The sequence below is a fragment of the Rhinoraja longicauda genome, chromosome 10 (genome assembly GCF_053455715.1).
Source record: "Rhinoraja longicauda isolate Sanriku21f chromosome 10, sRhiLon1.1, whole genome shotgun sequence".
In the NCBI taxonomy this organism is placed as follows: domain Eukaryota; kingdom Metazoa; phylum Chordata; class Chondrichthyes; order Rajiformes; family Arhynchobatidae; genus Rhinoraja; species Rhinoraja longicauda.
This window is the reverse complement of record NC_135962.1, coordinates 60286269-60309116: the sequence shown is the minus strand read 5'-3', so window position 1 is coordinate 60309116 and position 22848 is coordinate 60286269. Positions and strand designations below refer to the sequence as shown.

At 48.6% G+C, this 22848-nt stretch overlaps 1 protein-coding gene across 1 annotated transcript in view; it reads left to right on the top strand.

Annotated features, from left to right (window-relative positions):
• Window positions 1-22219, top strand: part of nudt14 (nudix (nucleoside diphosphate linked moiety X)-type motif 14) — a 73625-nt gene extending 51406 nt beyond the window's left edge. The window contains exons 4-5 of the mRNA XM_078407241.1: window positions 10939-11188; window positions 21830-22219. Of these exons, the coding sequence (XP_078263367.1) occupies window positions 10939-11188; window positions 21830-22091 (512 nt within the window). The 3' untranslated portion in view covers window positions 22092-22219. The remainder of the gene's footprint in view (window positions 1-10938; window positions 11189-21829) is intronic.
• The last annotated feature ends 629 nt before the right edge of the window (window positions 22220-22848 follow it).

The following is a 22848-nucleotide window of genomic DNA, read 5'->3' as shown; positions in this document are numbered from 1 at the left end:
AGGCCTGTTTCCGGCTGTATATATATGATGATGATATGATAGTTGGCAACCCCTAGGAGTGGGGGGGGGGGGGTTGGTTGGCAGATGGGTGAAGTAAGTGACAAAGGCTAGAGATTGAAAAGGTTTAGGTTTATTGTTGTCACATGTACTGAGGTACAGTGAAAAGCTTTGCTGTACCTGCTATCTGATCAGATCATATAACACTATACATGAATAATATCAAGCCAAACTCAAGTAAAACAGGTAGAGCAAAGGGGAAGATACAGAGTGCAGAATATAGTTCTCAGCATTGTAGCGCATCAGTTCCACAGACAAAGTCCAATGTCCGCAATGGGGTAGAGGTGAATCGGACAGTACCCTAGCTTATGGAAGGGCCGTTCAGAAGCCTGATAACAGAGGGGAAGGAGCACGGGAGAGAGTTAGGGGGTATTAGTTAATAACTAGACAATTCAATGTTCATACCGTTCGGTTGTAAGCTACACCAAATGGAAGATGAGGTAAACGTTAATTAACTTACATTTTTTAATTTGTGTTTATTCCATCTTTAGTGGTTGTGTTTCAGTCTTTTTTAATTGTAGGTTGTGAATAGTTTTGGAATGTTTTGCTTGTTTCTGAATGTCAGAAACATTTGATTATTTTAACAGCTTGGCGAGGAATCCGTTAAACGTTGCCTTCAGGTGTCTCAGTGGATGGGTTATTTTGCCCCTGTCCCCCAGTGAACAATGGCATTAGTGGAGCAGGCAGCTTGTGGAGCAATCTCTACACTGATCTCAAAACCAGTCAGCGAAGGGTTAACAACTTAGGCTGGGTCTCTATTCCGTGAAGCACAGGAAGACGAGGGGTGATCTTGTAGAGGTGTACAAAATCATGAGAGGAATAGATCGTGTAGATGCACAGAGTCTTTTACCCAGAGTAGGGGAATCGAGGACCAGAGGACACAGGTTCAAGTTGAAGGGGAAAAGATTTAATAGGAATCCGAGGGGTAACTTTTTCACACAGAGGGTGGTGGGTGTGTGGAATAAGCTGCCAGAGGAAGGTAGGAACGGGGTACTGATTGAGAATGATCAGCCATGATCACATTGAATGGTGGTGCTGGCTCGAAGGACCGAATGGCCTCCTCCTGTACCTATTGTCTAAAACAAAACAGCAAAATAGTCTACATGCTCATAAATTAGAAAAGGAAAGTTGGTTGTGAGCAGGGCCAGTGAGGATAAAATCAGGCAGTGATCACGAAATGGCGGAAATATTAAATAATTACTCAGCATCAGTATCTATCAGGGAGACAGATCTGGTGGTCATGACATTGGAAAACGAGATTAGAAATGATATAACTACGTTTAAAGGGAAAAAATAAAGGAACAAAATATTAGGTAAACTAATTGAACTAAAATATAATAAATCCTCCGGCCCAGAAGAGATATATTTACTCTGGCTTGGAGGACGCAGGGCACAAATACACACAGCCACACACATGGCAATTTCAATAGACAATAGGTGCAGGAGAAGGCCATTCGGCCCTTCGAGCCAGCACCGCCATTCAATGTGATCATGGCTGATCATTCTCAATCAGTACCCCGTTTCTGCCTTCTCCCCACACCCCCTGACTCCGCTATCCTTAAGAGCTCTATTCAGCTCTCTCTTGAATGCATTCAGAGAATTGGCCTCCACTGTCTTCTGAGGCAGAGAATTCCACAGATTCACAACTCTCTGACTGAAAAAGTTTTTCTTCATCTCCGTTCTAAATGGCCGACCCCTTATTCTTAAACTGTGGCCCCTGGTTCTGGACTCCCCCAACATTGGGAACATGTTTCCTGCCTCTAACGTGTCCAACCCCATAATAATCTTATATGTTTCAATAAGATCCCCTCTCATCCTTCTAAATTCTAGTGTATACAAGCCCAGTCGCTCCAGTCTTTCAACATATGATAGTCCCGCCATTCCGGGAATTAACCTAGTAAACCTACGCTGCACGCCCTCAATAGCAAGAATATCCTTCCTCAAATTTGGAGACCAAAACTGCACACAGTACTCCAGGTGCGGTCTCACTAGGGCCCTGTACAACTGCAGAAGGACCTCTTTGCTCCTATAAACTCCTCTTGTTATGAAGGCCAACATTCCATTGGCTTTCTTCACTGCCTGCTGTACCTGCATGCTTCCTTTCAGTGACTGATGCACTAGGACACCCAGATCTCGTTGTACGTCCCCTGTTCCTAACTTGACAACATTCAGATAATACTCTGCCTTCCTATTCTTACCACCAAAGTGGATAACTTCACACTTATCCACATTAAACTGCATCTGCCATGCATCCGCCCACTCACACAACCTGTCCAAGTCACCCTGCAACCTCATAGCATCTTCCTCACAGTTCACACTACCACCCAGCTTTGTATCATCTGCAAATTTGCTTATGGTACTTTTAATCCCTTCATCCAAGTCATTCATCCTTGCGGTACCCCACTAGTTACTGCCTGCCATTCTGAAAGGGACCCATTTATCCCCACTCTTTGCTTTCTGTCTGTCAACCAATTTTCTATCCATGTCAGTACCCTACCTCCAATACCATGTGCTCTAATTTTGCCCACTAATCTCCTACGTGGGACCTTGTCGAAGGCTTTCTGAAAGTCAAGGTACACCACATCCACCGGCTCTCCCCAGTCAATTTTCCTGGTTACATCCTCAAAGAATTCCAGAAGATTAGTCAAGCATGATTTCGGTACATATCACAATGAAATACTCTTGGCAATTGATCTTGCCCAAGTGTGAGCAAGTGTGAGCAAAGGCATACGTGTAGGGCTGCCAACTTCCTCACTCCCAAATAAGGGAGCTGGCTGGGTGGAGTCACGTGGGGCGCGGGGCGGCGACGTCACCCTTTGTCCCTTATTTGGGAGTGAGGAAGTTGGCAACCCTACCAATACAGGACAAGGGCGGTCCCGTACGGGACAAACCGATTTAGCCCAAAATACGGGCTGTCCCGGCTAATATGGTTTAGTTGTCAACCCGACATGTGTCCGTGCGTGCACTCGCTGACCGATGCAGTGACCAACAGCCCCTCATGTTTCACTTGGGCAGCTTACACCCCAGCGGTATGAATATTGACCTCTAACCAAGTAACCCTTGCTTTCCCTCGCTCTCCATCCCTTCCTCTTCCTAGTTCTCCGACCAGCCTGACCGTCCCCCTGATTAAATTTGTATCTGTTTGCTTCATTGTCACCTGTTCAATAGACAATAGGTGCAGGAGGAGGCCATTCGGCCCTTCGAGCCAGCACCGCCATTCAATGTGATCATGGCTGATCATTCTCAATCAGTACCCCGTTCCTGCCTTCTCCCCATACCCCCTGACTCCGCTATCCTTAAGAGCTCTATCCAGCTCTTATGTTCCTAGCTAACAATGGATCTATTCTGCTTTTTTCCTTGAGCTGCATCTCTTTTGATATCTCATTTTCACACCTTACACTTCTTTAAATCTGTGTCTCCCTCTCCCCTGACTCTCAGTCTGAAGAAGGGTCTCGGCCTGAAACGTCACCCATTCCTTCCCTCCAGAGATGCTGCCTGTCCCTCTGAGTTACTCCAGCATTTTGTGTCTACCTGCAGTGTCAAGGCCCTTTAATGAAAGATATCTCTAAGCTTAAAGCCAAGATGATGAAAGCTGAAGACACTAATACAAAAGCTTCTTTCTCTCAGGGAGAGCGTGCAATTTGACACCTTCTGAATTATACATGTTTATTGGCAGCTTTAAATGAGCTGGCTTAATATCTCTTGAGTAGGGTGGAGCTGAGAACTTGTGAGAGATCAGGCTCCCTGCCTGTTTCTCAGCTTTCTGGGATGTTCTCAGCGGGCGGCTGAGAGTGGTCCCTGTCCATGTTTGAGTGCACTGGACCCAAGGGTGTATCTCCACAGAAGATAGACACATAAAGCTGGGGTAACTCAGCAGGTCAGGCAACATCTCTGGAGAGAAGGAATGGGTGACATTTTGCGGGTCAACACCCTTCTTCAGACTGGTTAGGGATAATAGACAATAGACAATAGACAATAGGTGCAGGAGTAGGCCATTCAGCCCTTCGAGCCAGCACCGCCATTCAATGCGATCATGGCTGATCACTCTCAATCAGTACCCCGTTCCTGCCTTCTCCCCATACCCCCTAACTCCGCTATCCTTAAACGAGAGATATAGATGATGATGTGGAGAGATAAAGCACAATATGCGGCACGGTGGCGCAGCGGTAGAGTTGCTGCCTTACATCGAATGCAGCGCCGGAGACTCGGGTTCGATCCTTGCCACGGGTGCTGTCTGTACGGAGTTTGTACGTTCTCCCCGTGACCTGCGTGGGTTTTCTCCGAGACCTTCGGTTTCCTCCCACACTCCAAAGACGTACAGGTTTGTAGGTTAATTGGCTTGGTAAATATAAACATTGTCCCTTGTGGGTGTAGGATGGTGTTAATGTGCGGGGATCGCTGGGCGGTGCGGACCCGGTGGGCCGAAAGGGCCTGTTTCCACGCTGTATCTCTAAACTCTAAATGAATAAAAGATACGCAAAAAAGTGACGATGATAAAGGAAACTGGCAATTGTTAGCTGTTTGAACATAACATAACATAACATAACATAACATAACATAACATAACATAACATAACAACATAACATAACATAACATAACAACATAACATAACAACACTTTATTGTCACTCGGCTTTTTACACCGAACGAAATTTCAGCAGTCACACAAAACACAGCAAAAAAGAAAAGAACACAGGACACCCGACCCCAACACAAACATCCATCACAGTGACTCCAAACACCCCCTCACTGTGATGGAGGCAACAAAACGAGAAGCTGGTGCGACTTGGACTTCCAAGGTGCCTGTCCCACTGAGTTACTCAGCCTTTGTGTCTATCTCTGGTTTAAACCAGCATCTGCAGTTCATTCCGACACGTATCTGTACGGAACACTAACAGCTCCCATTTGTGGTCAAGTGGAGTTTATTGTCACCTGCACAGTGAGGTACAGGTACAAGGGGAAAGCTTACTCGCTGCACCATCACAGGCACACAGACTCATACAACACACAAATGCATTGAATTGAAAGAGACAGCATGGAGACAGGCCCTTTGACCCACCGAGTGTATAAAATCATGAGAGGAATACATCGGGTAGATGCACAGTGAGTCTCTTGCTCAGAGTAGGGGAATCGAGGACCAGAGGGCATAGGTTTAAGGTGAAGGGAAAAAGATTTAATAGGAATCTGAGGGGTAACTTTTTCACACAGAGGGTGGTGGGTGTATGGAACAAGCTGCCAGAGGAGGTAGTTGAGGCTGGGACTATCCCATCGTTTAAGAAACAGTTACACAGGTACATGGATAGACAATCGACAATAGGTGCAGGAGGAGGCCATTCGGCCCTTCGAGCCAGCACCACCATTCAATGTGATCATGGCTGATCATTCTCAATCAGTACCCCGTTCCTGCCTTCTCCCCATACCCCCTGACTCCGCTATCCTTAAGCGCTCTATCTAGTTCTCTCTTGAATGCAGTCAGAGACTTGGCTTCCACTGCCTTCTGAGGCAGTGAATTCCACAGATTTACAACTCTCTGACTGAAACAGTTTTTCCTCATCTCGGTTCTAAATGGCCTACCCCTTATTCTTAAACTGTGGCCCCTCGTTCTGGACTCCCCCAACATTGGGAACATGTTTCCTGCCTCTAACGTGTCCAACCCCTTAATAATCTTATATGTTTCGATAAGATCCCCTCTCATCCTTCTAAATTCCAGTGTATACAAGCCTAGCCGCTCCAGTCTTTCAACATACGACAGTCCCGCCATTCCGGGAATTAACCTAGTGAACCTACGCTGCACGCCCTCAATAGCAAGAATATCCTTCCTCAAATTTGGAGACCAAAACTGCACACAGTACTCCAGGTGCGGTCTCACTAGGGCCCTGTACAACTGCAGAAGGACCTCTTTGCTCCTATACTCAACTCCTCTTGTTATGAAGGCCAACATTCCATTGGCTTCCTTCACTGCCTGCTGTACCCGCATGCTTCCTTTCAGTGACTGATGCACTAGGACACCCAGATCTCGTTGTACGTCCCCTTTTCCTAACTTGACACCATTCAGATAATAATCTGCCTTCTTATTCTTACCACCAAAGTGGTTAACCTCACACTTATCCACATTAAACTGCATCTGCCATGCATCCGCCCACTCACACAACCTGTCCAAGTCACCCTGCAACCTCATAGCATCTTCCTCACAGTTCACACTGCCACCCAGCTTTGTATCATCTGCAAATTTGCTAATGATAGGACAGGTTTGGAGGAACGTGGACCAAACGCGGGTAGGTGAGACTAGTGTAGCTGGGTCGTGTTGGCCGGTGTGGGCAAGTTGGGCCGAAGGGCCTGTTTCCACGCTGCATGGCCCACCTGATGAGTGCCTGCCGACCATCGATCGCCCGTACACACACACAGGTTGTGTGTAATCTCACTTACCACCCATGCGTGATTATAGTATTATCTGATCTGTATGGACAGCGTGAAAAACAGAGCTTTTCACTGCATCCCGGCACACACGCCAATAATAAGCTTCAACCTTAGTCTAAACCTAAACCATTGGTATGTTCACGGGCATCAGTACTTGTGTGATTCTTGCCAATCTCATTCTTCATCCTGGGATCTGGAAACCTTTTCTGACAAAGCATTTAATTGAAATGAAAAGTGCCTGATTTTATTTCCAACCAAAGCCTCTTTTTGTTGGCTGAGCCTCGGCCTCACTATTATGTGCAAACTAGTTTAGTTAAACATACACTGGGCTAAATTGCCTGTGATCACTGGAGCGTTGCAGCTGCCTGCACTGCCTAATCTCCGGGCCCATCTCACAGCTAGGTCGGTTGGTCGGCCACAGTCACTCTCTTAGGTTTCTATTTCCAGCCCATTACAACTCATTGTGATTTTGCTGGTAGAAACGTATAAAATTATAAAAGGACTGGACAAGCTAGATGCAGGAAAAATGTTCCCAATGTTGAAGGGGAGTCCCGAACCAGGGGCCACACAGTCTAAGAATAAAGGGGAGGCCATTTAAAACTGAGGTGAGATGAAACTTTTTCACCCAGAGAGTTGTGAATTTGTGGAATTCTCTGCCACAGAGGGCAGTGGTGGCCGATTCACTGGATGAATTTAAGAGAGAGTTAGATAGAGCTCTAGGGGCTAGTGGAATCAAGGGATATGGGGAGAAGGCAGGCACGGGTTACTGATTGTGGATGATCAGCCATGATCACACTGAATGGCGGTGCTGGCTCAAATGGCCTCCTCCTGCACCTATTTTATATGTTTTCTATGTTTCTAGAACCTGCAGGAAGAATGTAGGACAAATGGAGACATAAACCACAGGCCAACACACCCAGGCCCCATCCAAACTAGCCCCATATCCCTCTAAACCCTTCCTATCCATGTACCTGACCAAATGTGTTTTAAATGTTGTTATTGTACCTGCCCCAGCCCCCCCTTTTGGCAGCTTGTTCCACATACCCACCACCCTCCGTGTGAAAGAGATACCTCATAGCCACCTGATAAAATTTCCTCCTCACAACTTAAACCTATGCCGACAGTCAGAGGGTGGTGAACCTGTGGAGCTCATTGCCACAGAAGGCAGCGGAGGCCAAGTCAATTGATATTTTCAAGGCAGAGATAGATTGATTCTTGATTAGTGCGGGTGTCAGAGGTTATGGGGAGAAGGCAGGAGAATGGGGTTAGGAGGGAGAGATAGATCAGCCAAGATAGAATGGTGGAGTAGACTTAATGGGCCGAATGGCCTATTTTCCTCTCACTTATGACCTTATGACCTGCTTTGATCTGTCGTTTTCACACCTTACCCTGGTATATGTCTAGACTTCCTCTCCCCTGACTCTCAGTCTGAAGAAGGGTCAACCCGAAACGTCACCCATTCCTTCTCTCCACGGGTGCTTGCTGACCCGCTGAGTTACTCCGGCATTTTGTGTCCATCCTCTGGTTCCTGGTTCCTCTATCCTGGAGAAAAATGCTCCGCGTTCACTCTGTGCCTCTCGTGACTTTATACATCTTCATTAGATCACTCCTCAGCCTTCTGCGTACCAAGGAATAAAGTCCTAGCCTGCCCAACCTCTCCCTCAAGTCCTGGCAACATCCTCGTAAATCTTCTCTCCGCACCCTTTCCAGTGTAATGACATCCTTCCCAAAGCAGAGTGACCAAAACTGAAGGCAATAGTGAAAATGTGGCCTCACCAACGTCTTGTACAAGTGTAACGTAACATCCCAACTCTTGTACTCAATTCCATTGATGAAAGCCATCTTCACCATCTGTGACACCGTGTCCAATTTCTGACATTCTGCTTGGCGACTTTGGGAGAGAAAGCCTCGGCTCTGAGACCAGCTTTGAGGTGAGGTTCAGAACTAAAATAGAACAGAGATAATCAGGATAGAGTCACAGAGTGATACAGTGTGGAAACAGGCCCTTCATAGAGTCATAGAGTCACAGAGTGATACAGTGTGGAAACAGGCCCTTCATAGAGTCACAGAGTGATACAGTGTGGAAACAGGCCCTTCATAGAGTCATAGAGTGATACAGTGTGGAAACAGGCCCTTCATAGAGTCACAGAGTGATACAGTGTGGAAACAGGCCCTTCATAGAGTCACAGAGTGATACAGTGTGGAAACAGGCCCTTCATAGAGTCATAGAGTCACAGAGTGATACAGTGTGGAAACAGGCCCTTCATAGAGTCATAGAGTCATAGAGTGATACAGTGTGGAAACAGGCCCTTCGGCCCAACTCGCCCACACCGGCCAACAATGTCCCAGCTACACTAGTCCCACCTGCCTGCGCTTGGTCCATATCCCTCCAAACCTGTCCTATCCATGTACCTGTCCAACTGTTTCTTAAACGATGGGATAGTCCCAGCCTCAACTACCTCCTCTGGCAGCTTGTTCCATACACCCACCACCCTCTGTGTGAAAAAGTTACCCCTCGGATTCCTATTAAATCGTTTCCCCTTCACCTTGAACCTATGTCCTCTGGTCCTCGATTCCCCTACTCTGGGCAAGAGACTCTGTGCATCTACCCGATCTATTCCTCTCATGAATTTGTACACCTCTATAAGATCTCCCCTCATCCTCCTGCGCTCCATGGAATAGAGACCCAGCCTACTCAACCTCTCCCTGTAGCTCACACCCTCTAGTCCTGGCAACATCCTCGTAAATCATTTCTGAACCCTTTCAAGCTTGAACGGATGTCTGAAGAAGGGTATCCAGCCGAAACATCAACTATTCTCCCTCAACAGATGCTGCCTGACCCGCCGAGTTCCTCCAGCACTTTGTATTTGTTTGCTCAAGATTGCAGCATCTGCAGTTACTTGTGTCTCCGTGCTACAAATGACTATTAAAAGACACAAGGACAGATGTATGGATGAGAGGGTTTAGAGGAATATGAGCCAAATGCAAATTATGAGAGGGGTAGATAGGACAGACAGGCAGTAATATTTCCCAGGATGGACGTGTTAAATGTTGCAGGGCACCCCTTTAGATGAGAAGGGCAAAGTGGAAAGGAGATGTGTGGGGCAGGTTTTTTAAACAGGGTCAGAGAGTCCCAGATAGAGTCACAGAGTGATACAGTGTGGAAACAGGCCCTTCGGCCCAACTCGCCCACACCGGCCAACAATGTCCCAGCTACACTAGTCCCACCTGCCTGCGCTTGGTCCATAACCCTCCAAACCTGTCCATGTACCTGTCCAACTGTTTCTTAAATGATGGGATAGTCCCAGCCTCAACTACCTCCTCTGGCAGCTTGTTCCATACACCCACCGCCCTCTGTGTGAAAACGTTACCCCTCAAATTCCGATTAAATCTTTTCCCCTTCACCTTGAACCTATGTCCTCTGGTCCTCGATTCCCCTACTCTGGGCAAGTGACTCTGTGCATCTACACGATCTATTCCTCTCATGATTTTGTACGCCTCTATAAGATCTTCCCTCATCCTCCTGCGCTCCAGGGCGGTGGATGCTTGGAACCCACTGTTTACGGTGGTGGTGGAGCCAGATTCGACTGTGGCATTTGAGAAACCTGGGCAGGCACATGGACATGCAGGGAATGGAGGGATATGGATCACGTGCAGATACATGGACATGCAGGGAATGGATCACGTGCGGACACATGGACATGCAGGGAATGGAGGGATATGGATCACGTGCGGATACATGGACATGCAGGGAATGGATCACGTGCGGACACATGGAGATGCAGGGAATGGAGGGATATGGATCACGTGCAGATACATGGACATGCAGGGAATGGAGGGATATGGATCACTTGCGGATACATGGACATGCAGGGAATGGAGGGATATGGATCATGTGCAGGCAGATAACGGTCGGTCTTGACATCATGTTCAGCACAGACATTGTGGGCCGAAGGGCCTGTTCCTCTGCTGTACTGTTCAATGTTTTACGTTAAATACGATACGATACGATAGAACCTTATTCATCCCTGGAGGGAAATTGGTCTGCCGACAGGCACGACTCGAAATTAAAATTAAATTAAGAGTGAATAAAAGAAGAAAAAGTCAAGCGACTGTTGTCTGGCTGCTGTACACACACACAGCGTCTTCACCGGAACAAACAAACAAACAAACACAGGCTTATCCCCTGGGCAGAGGATTCTAAACTAGTGCCCCCCCCCACCTCCTTTGTTCTTCCACCGTCCCTCACGGCCCCCACCCCCCCCAATGCCGGGACCCCATTGGGACTAGCCCAACGGTGGGAATGGACGATGTGGGCTGAAGGGTGTGTGTGTGTGTGTGCGCAGTGTGGCTCCCAGACTGTAATGGGTGGTCATTTCTAGGAGCCAGTCAGGGCACGATGGGCTGAAGTTGCTTCCTGTGATGCGTTGAGTGTTGAGCGTGGCATTCATTGTCTGTTTGCAGCTGTCTACATGTGCGAGTGTGCACGGCAAGGTTTGCTGCCCACCGTCGACACGATGGCCACTGATGCCGACCCCCAGACCCGGGTGGCAGTGCAGACCCTCCCCGCCTCGCTGGGCGTCACGTACGAGCTGTGCGCCGGCCTCGTGGACAAGCCCGGCCTCTCACTGGAGCAAGTGGCCATGGAGGAGGTGCAGGAGGAATGTGGGTACCGAGTGCCCCTGGAGAGCCTGCAGAAGGTCACCTCCTACAGGTAACAGAGACATCCAACGTCAGTGATCCTCACGGGCGGTCACGGTGGCGCAGCGGTAGAGTTGCTGCCTTACAGCGAATGCAGCGCCGGAGACCCGGGTTCCATCCCCACTACGGGTGCTGTCTGTACGGAGTTTGTACGTTCTCCCCGTGACCTGCGTGGGTTTTCTCCGAGATCTTCGGTTTCCTCCCACACTCCAAAGACGTGCAGGTATGTAGGTTAATTGGCTTGGTAAATGTAAAAATTGTCCCTAGTGTGTGTAGGATAGTGTTAATGTGCGGGGATCGATGGTCGGTACGGACCCGGTGGGCTGAAGGGCCTGTTTCCACGCTGTATCTCTAAACTGAACTAAACTGGACGTACAAACTCCACACAGACAGCGCCCGTGGTCAGGTTGGAACCCCGGTTTCTGGCGCTGTGAGGCAGCAATTCTACCGCTGTGTCTAAACGTGACATTAATGCATCGCAAGCCCCTCAGTGGTGCATCTGTCATACTTGGGTGCCTGCTTCTCTCCCCGCACTGCCTTCTCTCAGAATTTTAAGTGGGTAAGATTTTGTTAAGCTGAGGTTGAAATGAGTGGTGGAGCAGTGACATGGGTGCATGAAGTGCTGAGTGCAGATTGGCCCTGTCCTTGTTGTCATGGCTGTTCCAGTAGAGTCTGTTTAAATTGGTCAGTGCCTTGTCCCTGCCAATTGGTGGAAGGGTGGTTGCTAGGGGAGTGTTTATTGTTTGGAGCGGGGTTTTGTTAGTGTGTCGGTCGTAGGACAGGCAGCTGCTACTGTCTAAACCATCCCAAGCATTCGACCTAACGCTGAGAACAAATCCGAGCGCCCTGTGGTATAAGGTGTCCACACCTGACTCCTGGGCTGCCAGTAATCCACTGCCTGTAGACAGGGTCCCAACCCAAAACGTCACCTCCCCATCTTTAGCCTTTAGAGATGCAGCATGGAAACTAGGGGTTGCCAACTTCCCCACTCCCAAATACGGGACGAGGTGACGCCACCGCCCCGTGCCCCACGTGACCTCACCCAGCCAGCGGCCACGTGCTCCCGCTCCACCAATGGAGGATGCCCGGGCTGGGAGGCGGGTAGCTGCACAACCTCCGTTAGGCGGCGCCCGGGCCTCCGGGCCTACACTGTCCGGAGCTAAACATTGAAACACAGAAAATAGGTGCAGGAGTAGGCCATTCGGCTCTTCGAGCCTGCACCGCCATTCAATATGATCATGGCTGATCATCCAGCTCAGTAACCTGTACCTGCCTTCTCTCCATACCCCCTGATCCCTTTAGCCACAAGGGCCACATCTAACTCCCTCTTAAATATAGCCAATGAACTGGCCTCAACTACCTTCTGTGGCAGAGAATTCCACAGACTCGCCACTCTCTGTGTGAAGAAATGTTTTCTCATCTGTACAACTGCAGCAGAACCTCCCTGCTCCTATACTCAAATCCTCTTGCTATGAATGCTAACATACCAAATGTCAGAAACCTAGAGTGTCGGGACCTAAATCGCCAAGGCCAACAGCGTCCGGGCCTACAGTGCCCCTCGGGCCTACAGCGCCCCCAGAGCCTACAGTGCCCTTCGGGCCTACAGCGCCCCCAGAGCCTAATACGGGGCAAGGGCGGTCCCGTACTCCTCCATTCAATCATGGCTGATCTCTGCCTCCTAATCCCATTTTCCTGCCTTCTCCCCATAACCCTTGACACCCATTCTAATCAAGAATTTGTCTATCTCTGCCTTAAAATTATCCACTGACTTGGCCTCCACAACCCTCTGTGGTACTAAGTTCCACAGATTAACTACCCTCTGACTAAAGAAGTTCCTCCTCACCTCCTTTCTAAAAGAGCGCCCTTTAATTCTGAGGCTGTAACCCCTGCTCCTGGACTCTCCCACTAGTGGAAACATCCTCTTCACATCCACTCTATCCAAGCCTTTCATTGTTCTGTACGTTTCAATGAGGTCCCCCCTCAATCTTCTAATGTCAGCGTTCATTTCGAGGGGACTGGATAATAAAGGAAGGATGTAAGGGTAGGGTTTATTAGGCGCTGGTCAGACCACACTTGGAACATAGTGAGGAGCCGTACATTGGAGGAAGGTTGTGGTGAGGATCCAGAGGAGGTTTACGGAGAATGATCCCAGGGATGATCGGCTTAACAAATGTGGAGCGTTTGATGGCTCTGGGCCCAAACTCACTGGAGTTTGGAAGGATGAGGAATAATGAAAGGCCTGGATAGAGTGGATGTGGGGAAGATGCTTCTGCTAGTGGGAGAGTCTAGGACTGGAGGGAAATGCCTCAGAATAAAAGGAGGAACCTTTAGAACGGAGATGGCGTGCAGCGTAGGTTTACTAGGTTAATTCCCGGAATGGCGGGACTGTCGTATGTTGAAAGACTGGAGCGACTAGGCTTGTATACACTGGAATTTAGAAGGATGAGAGGGGATCTTATCGAAACGTATAAGATTATTAAGGGGTTGGACACGTTAGAGGCAGGAAACATGTTCCCAATGTTGGGGGAGTCCAGAACCAGGGGCCACAGTTTAAGAATAAGGGGTAGGCCATTTAGAACTGAGATGAGGAAAAACTTTTTCAGTCAGAGAGTTGTGAATCTGTGGAATTCACTGCCTCAGAAGGCAGTGGAGGCCAATTTTCTGAATGCATTCAAGAGAGAGCTAGATAGAGTTCTTAAGGATAGTGGAGTCAGGGGGTATGGGGAGAAGGCAGGAACGGGGTACTGATTGAGAATGATCAGCCATGATCACATTGAATGGCGGTGCTGGTTCGAAGGGCCGAATGGCCTCCTCCTGCACCTATTGTCTATTGTCTATGAGGAATGTCTTCAGCCAGAGGGTGGTGAATGTGTGGAATTCATTGCCACAGACAGCGTTGGAGGCAAAGTCGTTGAGTATTTTTAAAGCAGAGATTGATAGGTTCTTGATTAGTAAGGGCATCAAAGGTTATAAGGATAAGGAGAAGGCAGGAGCATGGGGTTGAGAAGGAAAGATAGATCAGCCACGATCGAACGGTGGAGCAGGTTTGATGGGCCGAATGGCCTAATTCTGCTCCTATATCTTATGATTGTCTCCACTCCGTCAGAACTCTGTGCTCCAATTCCAACTGTTTACTCCCCATGTGCTCACTCCTCCATCCCTGGCCAAGTCCAGACCCTCAGTTCCCAACCCCCCCCCCCCCCCCCACACCTCCTCCTTTACAACACCCTCGTTAGTCTCTCTCTTTTCCCAAGAGTTCAGAGATTTAGTAGAGAAACAGGCCCCTCGGCCCACCAAGTCCATCGACCACCCGTTCACACTAGTTCTATGTTATCCCACTTTCCCATCCATTCCCCACACACTAGGGGCAACTTACAGAGGGCCAATTAACCTGCAAACCAGACGTGCTGGCAACCGGAGCAACCGGAGCATCCAGAGCACCCGGAGGAACCCATGAGCCCATCGTCTACTCCGCCATTCAATCATGGCTGATCTATCTCTCCCTCCTAACCCCATTCTCCTGCCATCTCCCCATAACCCCTGACACCCGCACTAATGAAGAATCTATTTATCTCTGCCTTAAATATATCCACTGACTTGGCCTCCACACTCTGACTAAAGAAATTCCTCCTCATCTCCTTCCTAAAGGAACGTCCTTTAATTCTGAGGCTGTGACCTCTGGTCCTAGACTCTCCCACTGGTGGAAACATCCTCTCCACATCCACTCTATCCAAGCCTTCCATTATTCTGTACGTTTCAATGAGGTCCCCCTCAACTTTCTAAACTCCAGTGAGTACAGGCCCAGTGCCGACAAACGCTCATCGTAAAGACACATGCCCGTTTTTGTAAACAAGCCCTCGTGAAATAAATACTAGCAACATTGTCTTTCCGCTGGCAGACACAAAATGCTGGAGTAACTCAGCGGGACAGGCAGCATCTCCGGTGAGAAGGAAGGGGTGACTTTCATCTGACTGGGTAGCATGCAACAGCTTTTCACTGTACCTCGCTCGGTACACGTGACAATGAGCCAAACTGAAGTGGGGCTGTGGGGAGTTACTGTCAGCCTTTCCAGTCACTGCCCGGCCGGCGTCTGCATGCAGAGGCTTGTCGACACAGTTAACCGTCGTGGGCTGTCGAGCTTCAGTGCAAACGCTATGAGTAATTGAGGGGAACTCGCACAGATCCTCTCCCGTTCCAGCGATTTCCCAACTCCTGTCACACCTCGACACTCGCACTGAACTGCTTTGCCTGAGTATTTCCTGCAGGGAAAGCAGACGAGGAGGGGCGGGAGTGTCCGGCACAAGTGTGGAGCAGCGGGACTTGGAGGAAAGAAATATAATCCACTGTCAAATCCTCTGGACGTGCAGCAGTTCGAAGATCAGGCTGCTCCTGTAGACGGGCACTGTGGCACCAACACTCAAAACCACCCCACACCCTTTGCGGTCGGTTTCATCCAGTTTAGATTCATTTAAACTAAATTAATGAAATTCCTCGCATGTTGCAAAACATACTTGGCTAATAAATTGTGATTGTGATTGTGATTGGTTGTGATTCAGCTTCTAAGTTCATGTTATAAGAGCAGAATTAGGCCATTCGGCCCATCGAGTCTACTCCGCCATTCAATCATGGCTGATCTACCTTTCCCTCTCAACCCCGTCCTCCTGCCTTCTCCCCAGAAACCCCTGACACCCGTACTAATCAAGAATTTGTCTAGTTTAGAGATACAGCATGGAAACAGGCCCTTCCTCCCACCGAGTCCACGCCGAGAGAAGGCAGGTACAGGTTACTGAGTTGGATGATCAGCCATGATCATATTGAATGGCGGTGCAGGCTCGAAGGGCCGAATGGCCTACTCCTGCACCTATTTTCTATGTCTATGACCATCGACCGCTAGTTCAACGTTATCCCACTTTCTCATCCACTCCCGACACACTGAGGGCAATTTACAGAGGGCCAATTAACCTATCCTGTTCTCCAGAGATGCTGCCTGACCTTCTCAGTTACTCCAGCACTTTGTGCATTTTCTTTCTGTTACCCCCACTTTTGTATCTATTCCCTGCACATCGGGGACAATTAAACTCTAAAACGCACGTGTCTTTAGGATGTGGGAGGAAACCGGAAGATCGTGAAGCTCCACACAGACAGCACCCGAGGTCAGGATCGAACCCTGGTCCCTGGTGCTGTGAAGCAGCAGCTCTACCCGCTGTGCCACCTTGCAGCCACTTTGTTTGTCAAATCACCAATGTTGTGATCTTGTGTGCTGTATTGTTGCTGTGATATTTTGGTCCACTGATCCTGTAATGTGGGTTCCAACAAGTTGTTCTATATGAATTAAGCTTCACCAGCACATCTATATATATTATATATATATTACGAAAACTCTCATCTTGTATATTTGTGGGTTTGTGGATAGATTTGCTCCCGAAATACCGTCAAAACGGTACACGATAGCGCCACAATTTTAGGCCCACCCTACTCACCATTCCCCTGCGGTCTCGATTGATCAAGTTTCGTTACATTTAATAAATGCGCTCCCCCCCCCCCCACTGCCGGGAGGACCGGCGCCCGTCCCGGCATGCCCCGTGCCTGACCTTCCTCCCATGGTCAAACAAGATGGCCGCCGGCTGGACGACATGGGGCAGCGCCTTGCGGCCGCCCTCCTGCTGCTGGCCGCCGCGATGGCCGCCCGGGTCCGGGGTGAGTGGCTCCCTCTCCCCTTTCCTCTACCCCCTCGCCCACCCAAGGCCCCGGGGGAGACTCCCTGGCCGGCAACAGGTCCTCGGGTCATCAGTTGGGGGAGGGTTGCCGGGCCCACAGGAGAGGCTTGCACACAACGGGTCCACGCGTCGCCTGGTACTCTCTAAATGCAGATTACAACATATAATGGACAGAATCAATAATTACTAGACAGCCTATGTCAGCTGGCCCTTTGCCCCCATCATCCTTTCCTCTCTCGTCCTCTCTGCCCCACCATCGACTCCATCCACACTTCAGGCTGCCTCGGGAAAGCAGCCAACATAATCAAAGACTTCTCCCCGCTCCAGTCCAGCAGAAGGTAATGAAGCTTGAAAGCGTGCACCACCAGACTCAGGAACAGAATCTTCAGTCTGAAGAAGGGTCTCCTCCCGAAACATCACCCACTGCTTCTCTCCAGAGATGCTGCCTGTCCTGTTACTCCAGCATTTTGTGTTCACCAACAGAACCGTCCCCTCTGTTATCAGGCTTCTGAATGGTCCTTCATAAGTTCATAAGTTATACGAGCAGAATTGGGCCATTCTGATTCACCTCTACCCCATTGCGGACATTGGACTTTGTCTGTGGAACTGGTGCGCTACCATGCTGAGAACTATATTCTGCACTCTATCTCTTATGTGCTTGAGTTTGACTTGATTGTATTTATGTATAGTATCTTCTGATCTGTCAGGATAGCAAACGAAACAATGCTTTGCACTGTACCTCGGTACACGTGTCAATAACAAACCTAAATCTTTCCACTTTCTCCTTCTGTCCCTCCATCTTCTCGTCTCTTTCTCTCTCTGGTCCTTCTGCAGTTGTATAGGGCCCTGGTGAGACCACATCTGAAGTATTGTGTGCAGTTTTGGTCTCCTAATTTGAGGAAGGTCATCCTTGCTATTGAGGCAGTGCAGCGTAGGTTCACAAAGTTAATCCCCGGGATGGCGGGACTGTCATATGAGGAAAGATTGTAAAGACTGGGCTTGTATTCACTGGAGTTTAGAAGGATGAGAGGGGATCTTATAGAGACGTATAAAATTATAAAAGGACTGGACAAGCTAGATGCAGGAAAAATGTTCCCAATGTTGGGGGAGTCCAGAACCAGGGGCCACACAGTCTAAGAATAAAGGGGAGGCCATTTAAAACTGAGGTGAGATGAAACTTTTTCACCCAGAGAGTTGTGAATTTGTGGAATTCTCTGCCACAGAGGGCAGTGGCGGCCGATTCACTGGATGAATTTAAGAGAGAGTTAGATAGAGCTCTAGGGGCTAGTGGAATCAAGGGATATGGGGAGAAGGCAGGCACGGGTTACTGATTGTGGATGATCAGCCATGATCACAATGAATGGCAGTGCTGGCTCGAAGGGCCAAATGGCCTCCTCCTGCACCTACTTTCTGTTTCTATGTTTCTCTACCTCCCCACTATTTCCTCATTTTCAGTCTCGGTGTCATCATCTGTCTGTAAGTCAGTTATTCCTTTCTCTCTCTGTCGTACTCTCACTGTCTCCGTGTGTCTCCCTAGTTCTCAGTGGCATCTCTCCTCTTTCTATTGAATGATTTGTCCCAGCCTGTGTTTCTCTCTCTCTTTCTCTCTCTTTTTCTCTCTCTCTCTCTCCCCTATCTCCCTGGCTTCTGTCTGATTGCTGATTTATGATTTGTTTTCTTCTGCTGTCCTCCTACCTTGTTCTTGTGCTACAGTAAGTACACTTTGTTCCCCTTGTGGGTGGTCAAGATGTACTCTAACCCATTAATATCTCAGCCCACAACACCTCTCCCTCCTACGCTCCTGCCACTTCTGAAACTGGAGCGTGCCTTAACCTGACCACCACCTGAGCAGTAGCCTCTGTTTCTGCCTTGTTCGTTGCAGGCAGGACTGCAAGGGCCCTGGAAGATGGGAACCGAGAGATGGAAAGTGCACGTCTTAGAGTCATAGAGTGATACAGAGTGGAAACAGGCCCTTCGGCCCAACGTGCCCACACCGGCCAACAATGTCCCAGCTACACTAGTCCCACTTGCCTGCGCATGGTCCATATCCCTCCAAACCTGTCCTATCCATGTGTAGGAAAAAAAACTGCAGATGCTGGTTTAAATCAAAGGTTGACACAAAATGCTGGAGTAACTCAGCGGGCCAGGCAGCCCCTCTGGAGAGAAAGAAGAACCATTCCTTTTCTCCACTTCAGAAGGATCTCGACCCGAAACGTCACCCATTCCTTCTCTCCAGAGATGCTGCCTGACCCGCTGAGTTACTCCAGCATTTTGTGCCTACCTGTCCTATCCATGTACCTGTCTAACTGTTTCCTAAACGTTGGGATAGTCCCAGCCTCAACTACCTCCTTAGGCAGCTTGTTCCATACACCCACCACCCTCTGTGTGAAAAAGTTACCCCTCAGATTCCTATTAAATCTTTTCCCCTTCACCTTGAACCTATGTCCTCTGGTCCTCGATTCCCCTACTCTGAGCAAGAGACTCTGTGCATCTACCCGATCTATTCCTCTCATGATTTTGTACACCTCTATAAGATCACCCCTCATCCTCCTGCGCTCCAAGGAATAGAGACCCAGCCTACTCAACGTCTCCCTGTAGCTCACACAATGTGTTGGAAAGAACTGCAGATGCTGGTTTAAATCGAATGTAGACATAAAATGCTGGAGTAACGCAGCGGGACAGACAGACATGCTGCCTGACTCGCTGAGTTACTCCTGCATTTTGTATCTACCTATAACTCACACCCTCTAGTCCTGGCAACATCCTCGTAAATCTTCTCTGAACCCTTTCAAGCTTGACAATATCTTTCCTATAACATGGTGCCCAGAACTGAACACAATATTCTAAATGTGGTCTCACCAACGTCTTATACAACTGCAACATGACCTCCCAACTTCCATACCCAGTACTCTGACTGATGAAGGCCAATGGGCCAAAAGCCTTTTTGACCACCGTATCTACCTGCGACTCGACCTTCAAGGAACCATGCACCTGCACTCCTAGATCCCTCTGCTCTACAACACTCCCCAGAGGACTACCATTTACTGTGTAGGTCCTGCCCTTGTTCAACGTCCCAAAATGCATCACCTCACACTTCCCTGTATTAAATCCCATCAACCATTCCTCCGCCCACCTGGCCAATCGATCCAGATTCTGTTCTTCTCCTTTCACTATGAGCTGGTGGAGTCGCTACCTCACAGTGCCAGAGACCCGGGTTCCATCGTGACCTCGGGTGCTGACCTGTGTGTGTGGAGGTTGTACGTTCTCTCTGTGAACTGCGAGGGTTTCCTCCTGGTGCTCTGGTTTCCTTCGACATCCCAAAGACTTGTCGGTTTGCAGGTTAATTGTCCCTCTGTAAATTGTGTAGGAAGTGGATGAGAAAGTGGGATAACATTGAACTAGTGTGCAAGGGTGATCGCTGGTCGGCGTGGACATATCCCACATATTGTAATATATATTTATGTGTGTGTGTGTGTATATATATATATATATATTTATGTGTAGGAAAATAACTGCAGATGCTGGTACAAATCGAAGGTATCACAAAATGGTTGAGTAATCAGCGAGTCAGGCAGCATCTCTGGAGAGAAGGAATGGGTGACGTTTATGGATGGTATGAACATTGACTTCTCCAACTTTAGATAGCTCCTCTGTCCCTCTCTTCCACTCCACCTTCCCAGTTCTCCCAATGTCTTCCTGTCTCCATCTATATCCTTTCATTGTCCCGCCCCCCCCCCGACATCAGTCTGAAGAAGGGTCTCGACCCGAAACGTCACCCATTCCTTCCCTCCAGAGATGCTGCCTGACCCGCTGAGTTACTCCAGCTTTTTGTGTCTGTCTTAAGTATATACTTCTATCAGGTGCATACCTGTATTAGGTGTATACTTCTATCAGGTGTATGCTTCTATATTAGAAAATAAACAATAAGTGCAGGGGTAGGCTATTCAGCCCTTCGAGCCAGCATCGCCATTCACTGTGATCATGGCTGATCATTCACAATCAGTACCCCGTTCCTGCCTTCTCCCCATACCCCCTGACTCCGCTATCTTTAAGAGCTCTATCTAGCTCTCTCTTGAAAGCATCCAGAGAATATTAGGTATATATATCGGGTGTATACTTGCATCAGGTGTATGCTTCTATGAGGTATTCAGGTATTTACACACATCTATATATATATATGTATATAATATATATATATCATATCATATCATATCATATACATACAGCCGGAAACAGGCCTTTTCGGCCCTCCAAGTCCGTGCCGCCCAGTGATCCCCGTACATTCCCAATCTCGTTGTACCCCTGGGTACAATGACAATAAAGATATATTGTATTGTATTAACACTATCCTACACCCACTAGGGACAATTTTTACATTTACCCAGCCAATTAACCTACATACCTGTACGTCTTTGGAGTGTGGGAGGAAACCGAAGATCTCGGAGTAAACCCACGCAGGTCACGGGGAGAACGTACAAACTCCTTACAGTGCAGCACCCGTAGTCAGGATCGAACCTGAGTCTCCGGCGCTGCATTCGCTGTAAAGCAGCAACTCTACCGCTGCGCTACCGTGCCGTATATATATATATATATATATCATGAATATACATGTATTAGGTATATATATCAGGTGTATACTTGTATCAGCTGTATGCTTCTATGAGGTATTCAGGTATTTACATATATATATATATATATATATACATACACACATATATATATATATATATATATATATATATATATCTCATGAATATGCATGTATCAGTCATATATATCAGGTGTATACTTTTATCAGGTGTATGCTTGTATCTGATGTTCACTTCTCTCAGGTAGTTGTGCGTGTGACGGTGACGGTGACCTTGGCCTGGTCCATACTGATGTGCTCTCTCTCTCTCTCTCTCTCTCTCTCCCCCCCCCCCCCCCCCCCCCCCCAGGTCGAGTGTGGGCCTAATGGGGTCCAAGCACACCATGTTTTACACGGAGGTGTCGGACGCCATGCACGTGGGTGTGGAGGGCGGCAAGGCGGAGGAGGGGGAGCTGATTGAGGTTGTCCACGTGCCCGTGAGAGACTGGCAGGCCTTTGCCTTGGACGAGGGTATTCCCAAGACAGCAGGTGTCCACCTGGCCTTCATGTGGTTCCAGTCCTGCATCGCCCCCCGGCTTCACGCTGCCCAGTGTGTCTCGCCCGCCTCCTGATGGAGGTCTCCCGGCGCCGCCGATCAACCACGATAAACCCGTATCCCTCTGTAACCAGCGGCTGCCGGCAAGACCGCCCATCACCAGCGAACCTTGTAAAAATTAAACACAGTCCACCCTAGACATTCTTACAGTTATTCCTCTCTGATTTTAAACTGTAAGTATTAAAAGTATTGAAGAAACATTTAGATAGTTACATGGATTTAGAGGGAAAATGTGTAGGAAAAAAAACTGCAGATGCTGGTTTAAATCGAAGGTAGACACAAAACGCTGGAGTAACTCAGCGGGTCAGCCAGCATTTCTGGAGAGAAGGAATGGGTGACATTTCGGGTCTGAAGAAGGGTCTCGACCCGAAACGTCGCCCATTCCTTCTCTCCCGAGATGCTGCCTGACCCGCTGTGTTACTCCAGCATTTTGTGTCTACCTTGGATTCAGAGGGACATGGGCCACACGGAGGCAGGTGGGACTGGTGTAGATGGAGGCATGTTGGCCGGTGTGGGCAAGTTGGGCCGAAGGGCCTGTTTCCACGCTGTATCACTCTATGACTCAATCATGAGGTCTTCACTGGGTCAAGCAGATCCACTTGGTTAGCTTACAACCTAACACCATGAATGATGCATTCCCCAACTTTAGATAACGAACCTATGAACCTCTTCCCTCTTCGCTTCTCTCTCCCCCCCCCCCCCCCCCCCCAGTTTAGTTTAGTTTATTGTCATGTGTACCGAGGTACAATAAAAAGCTGTTGTTGTGTGCTGTC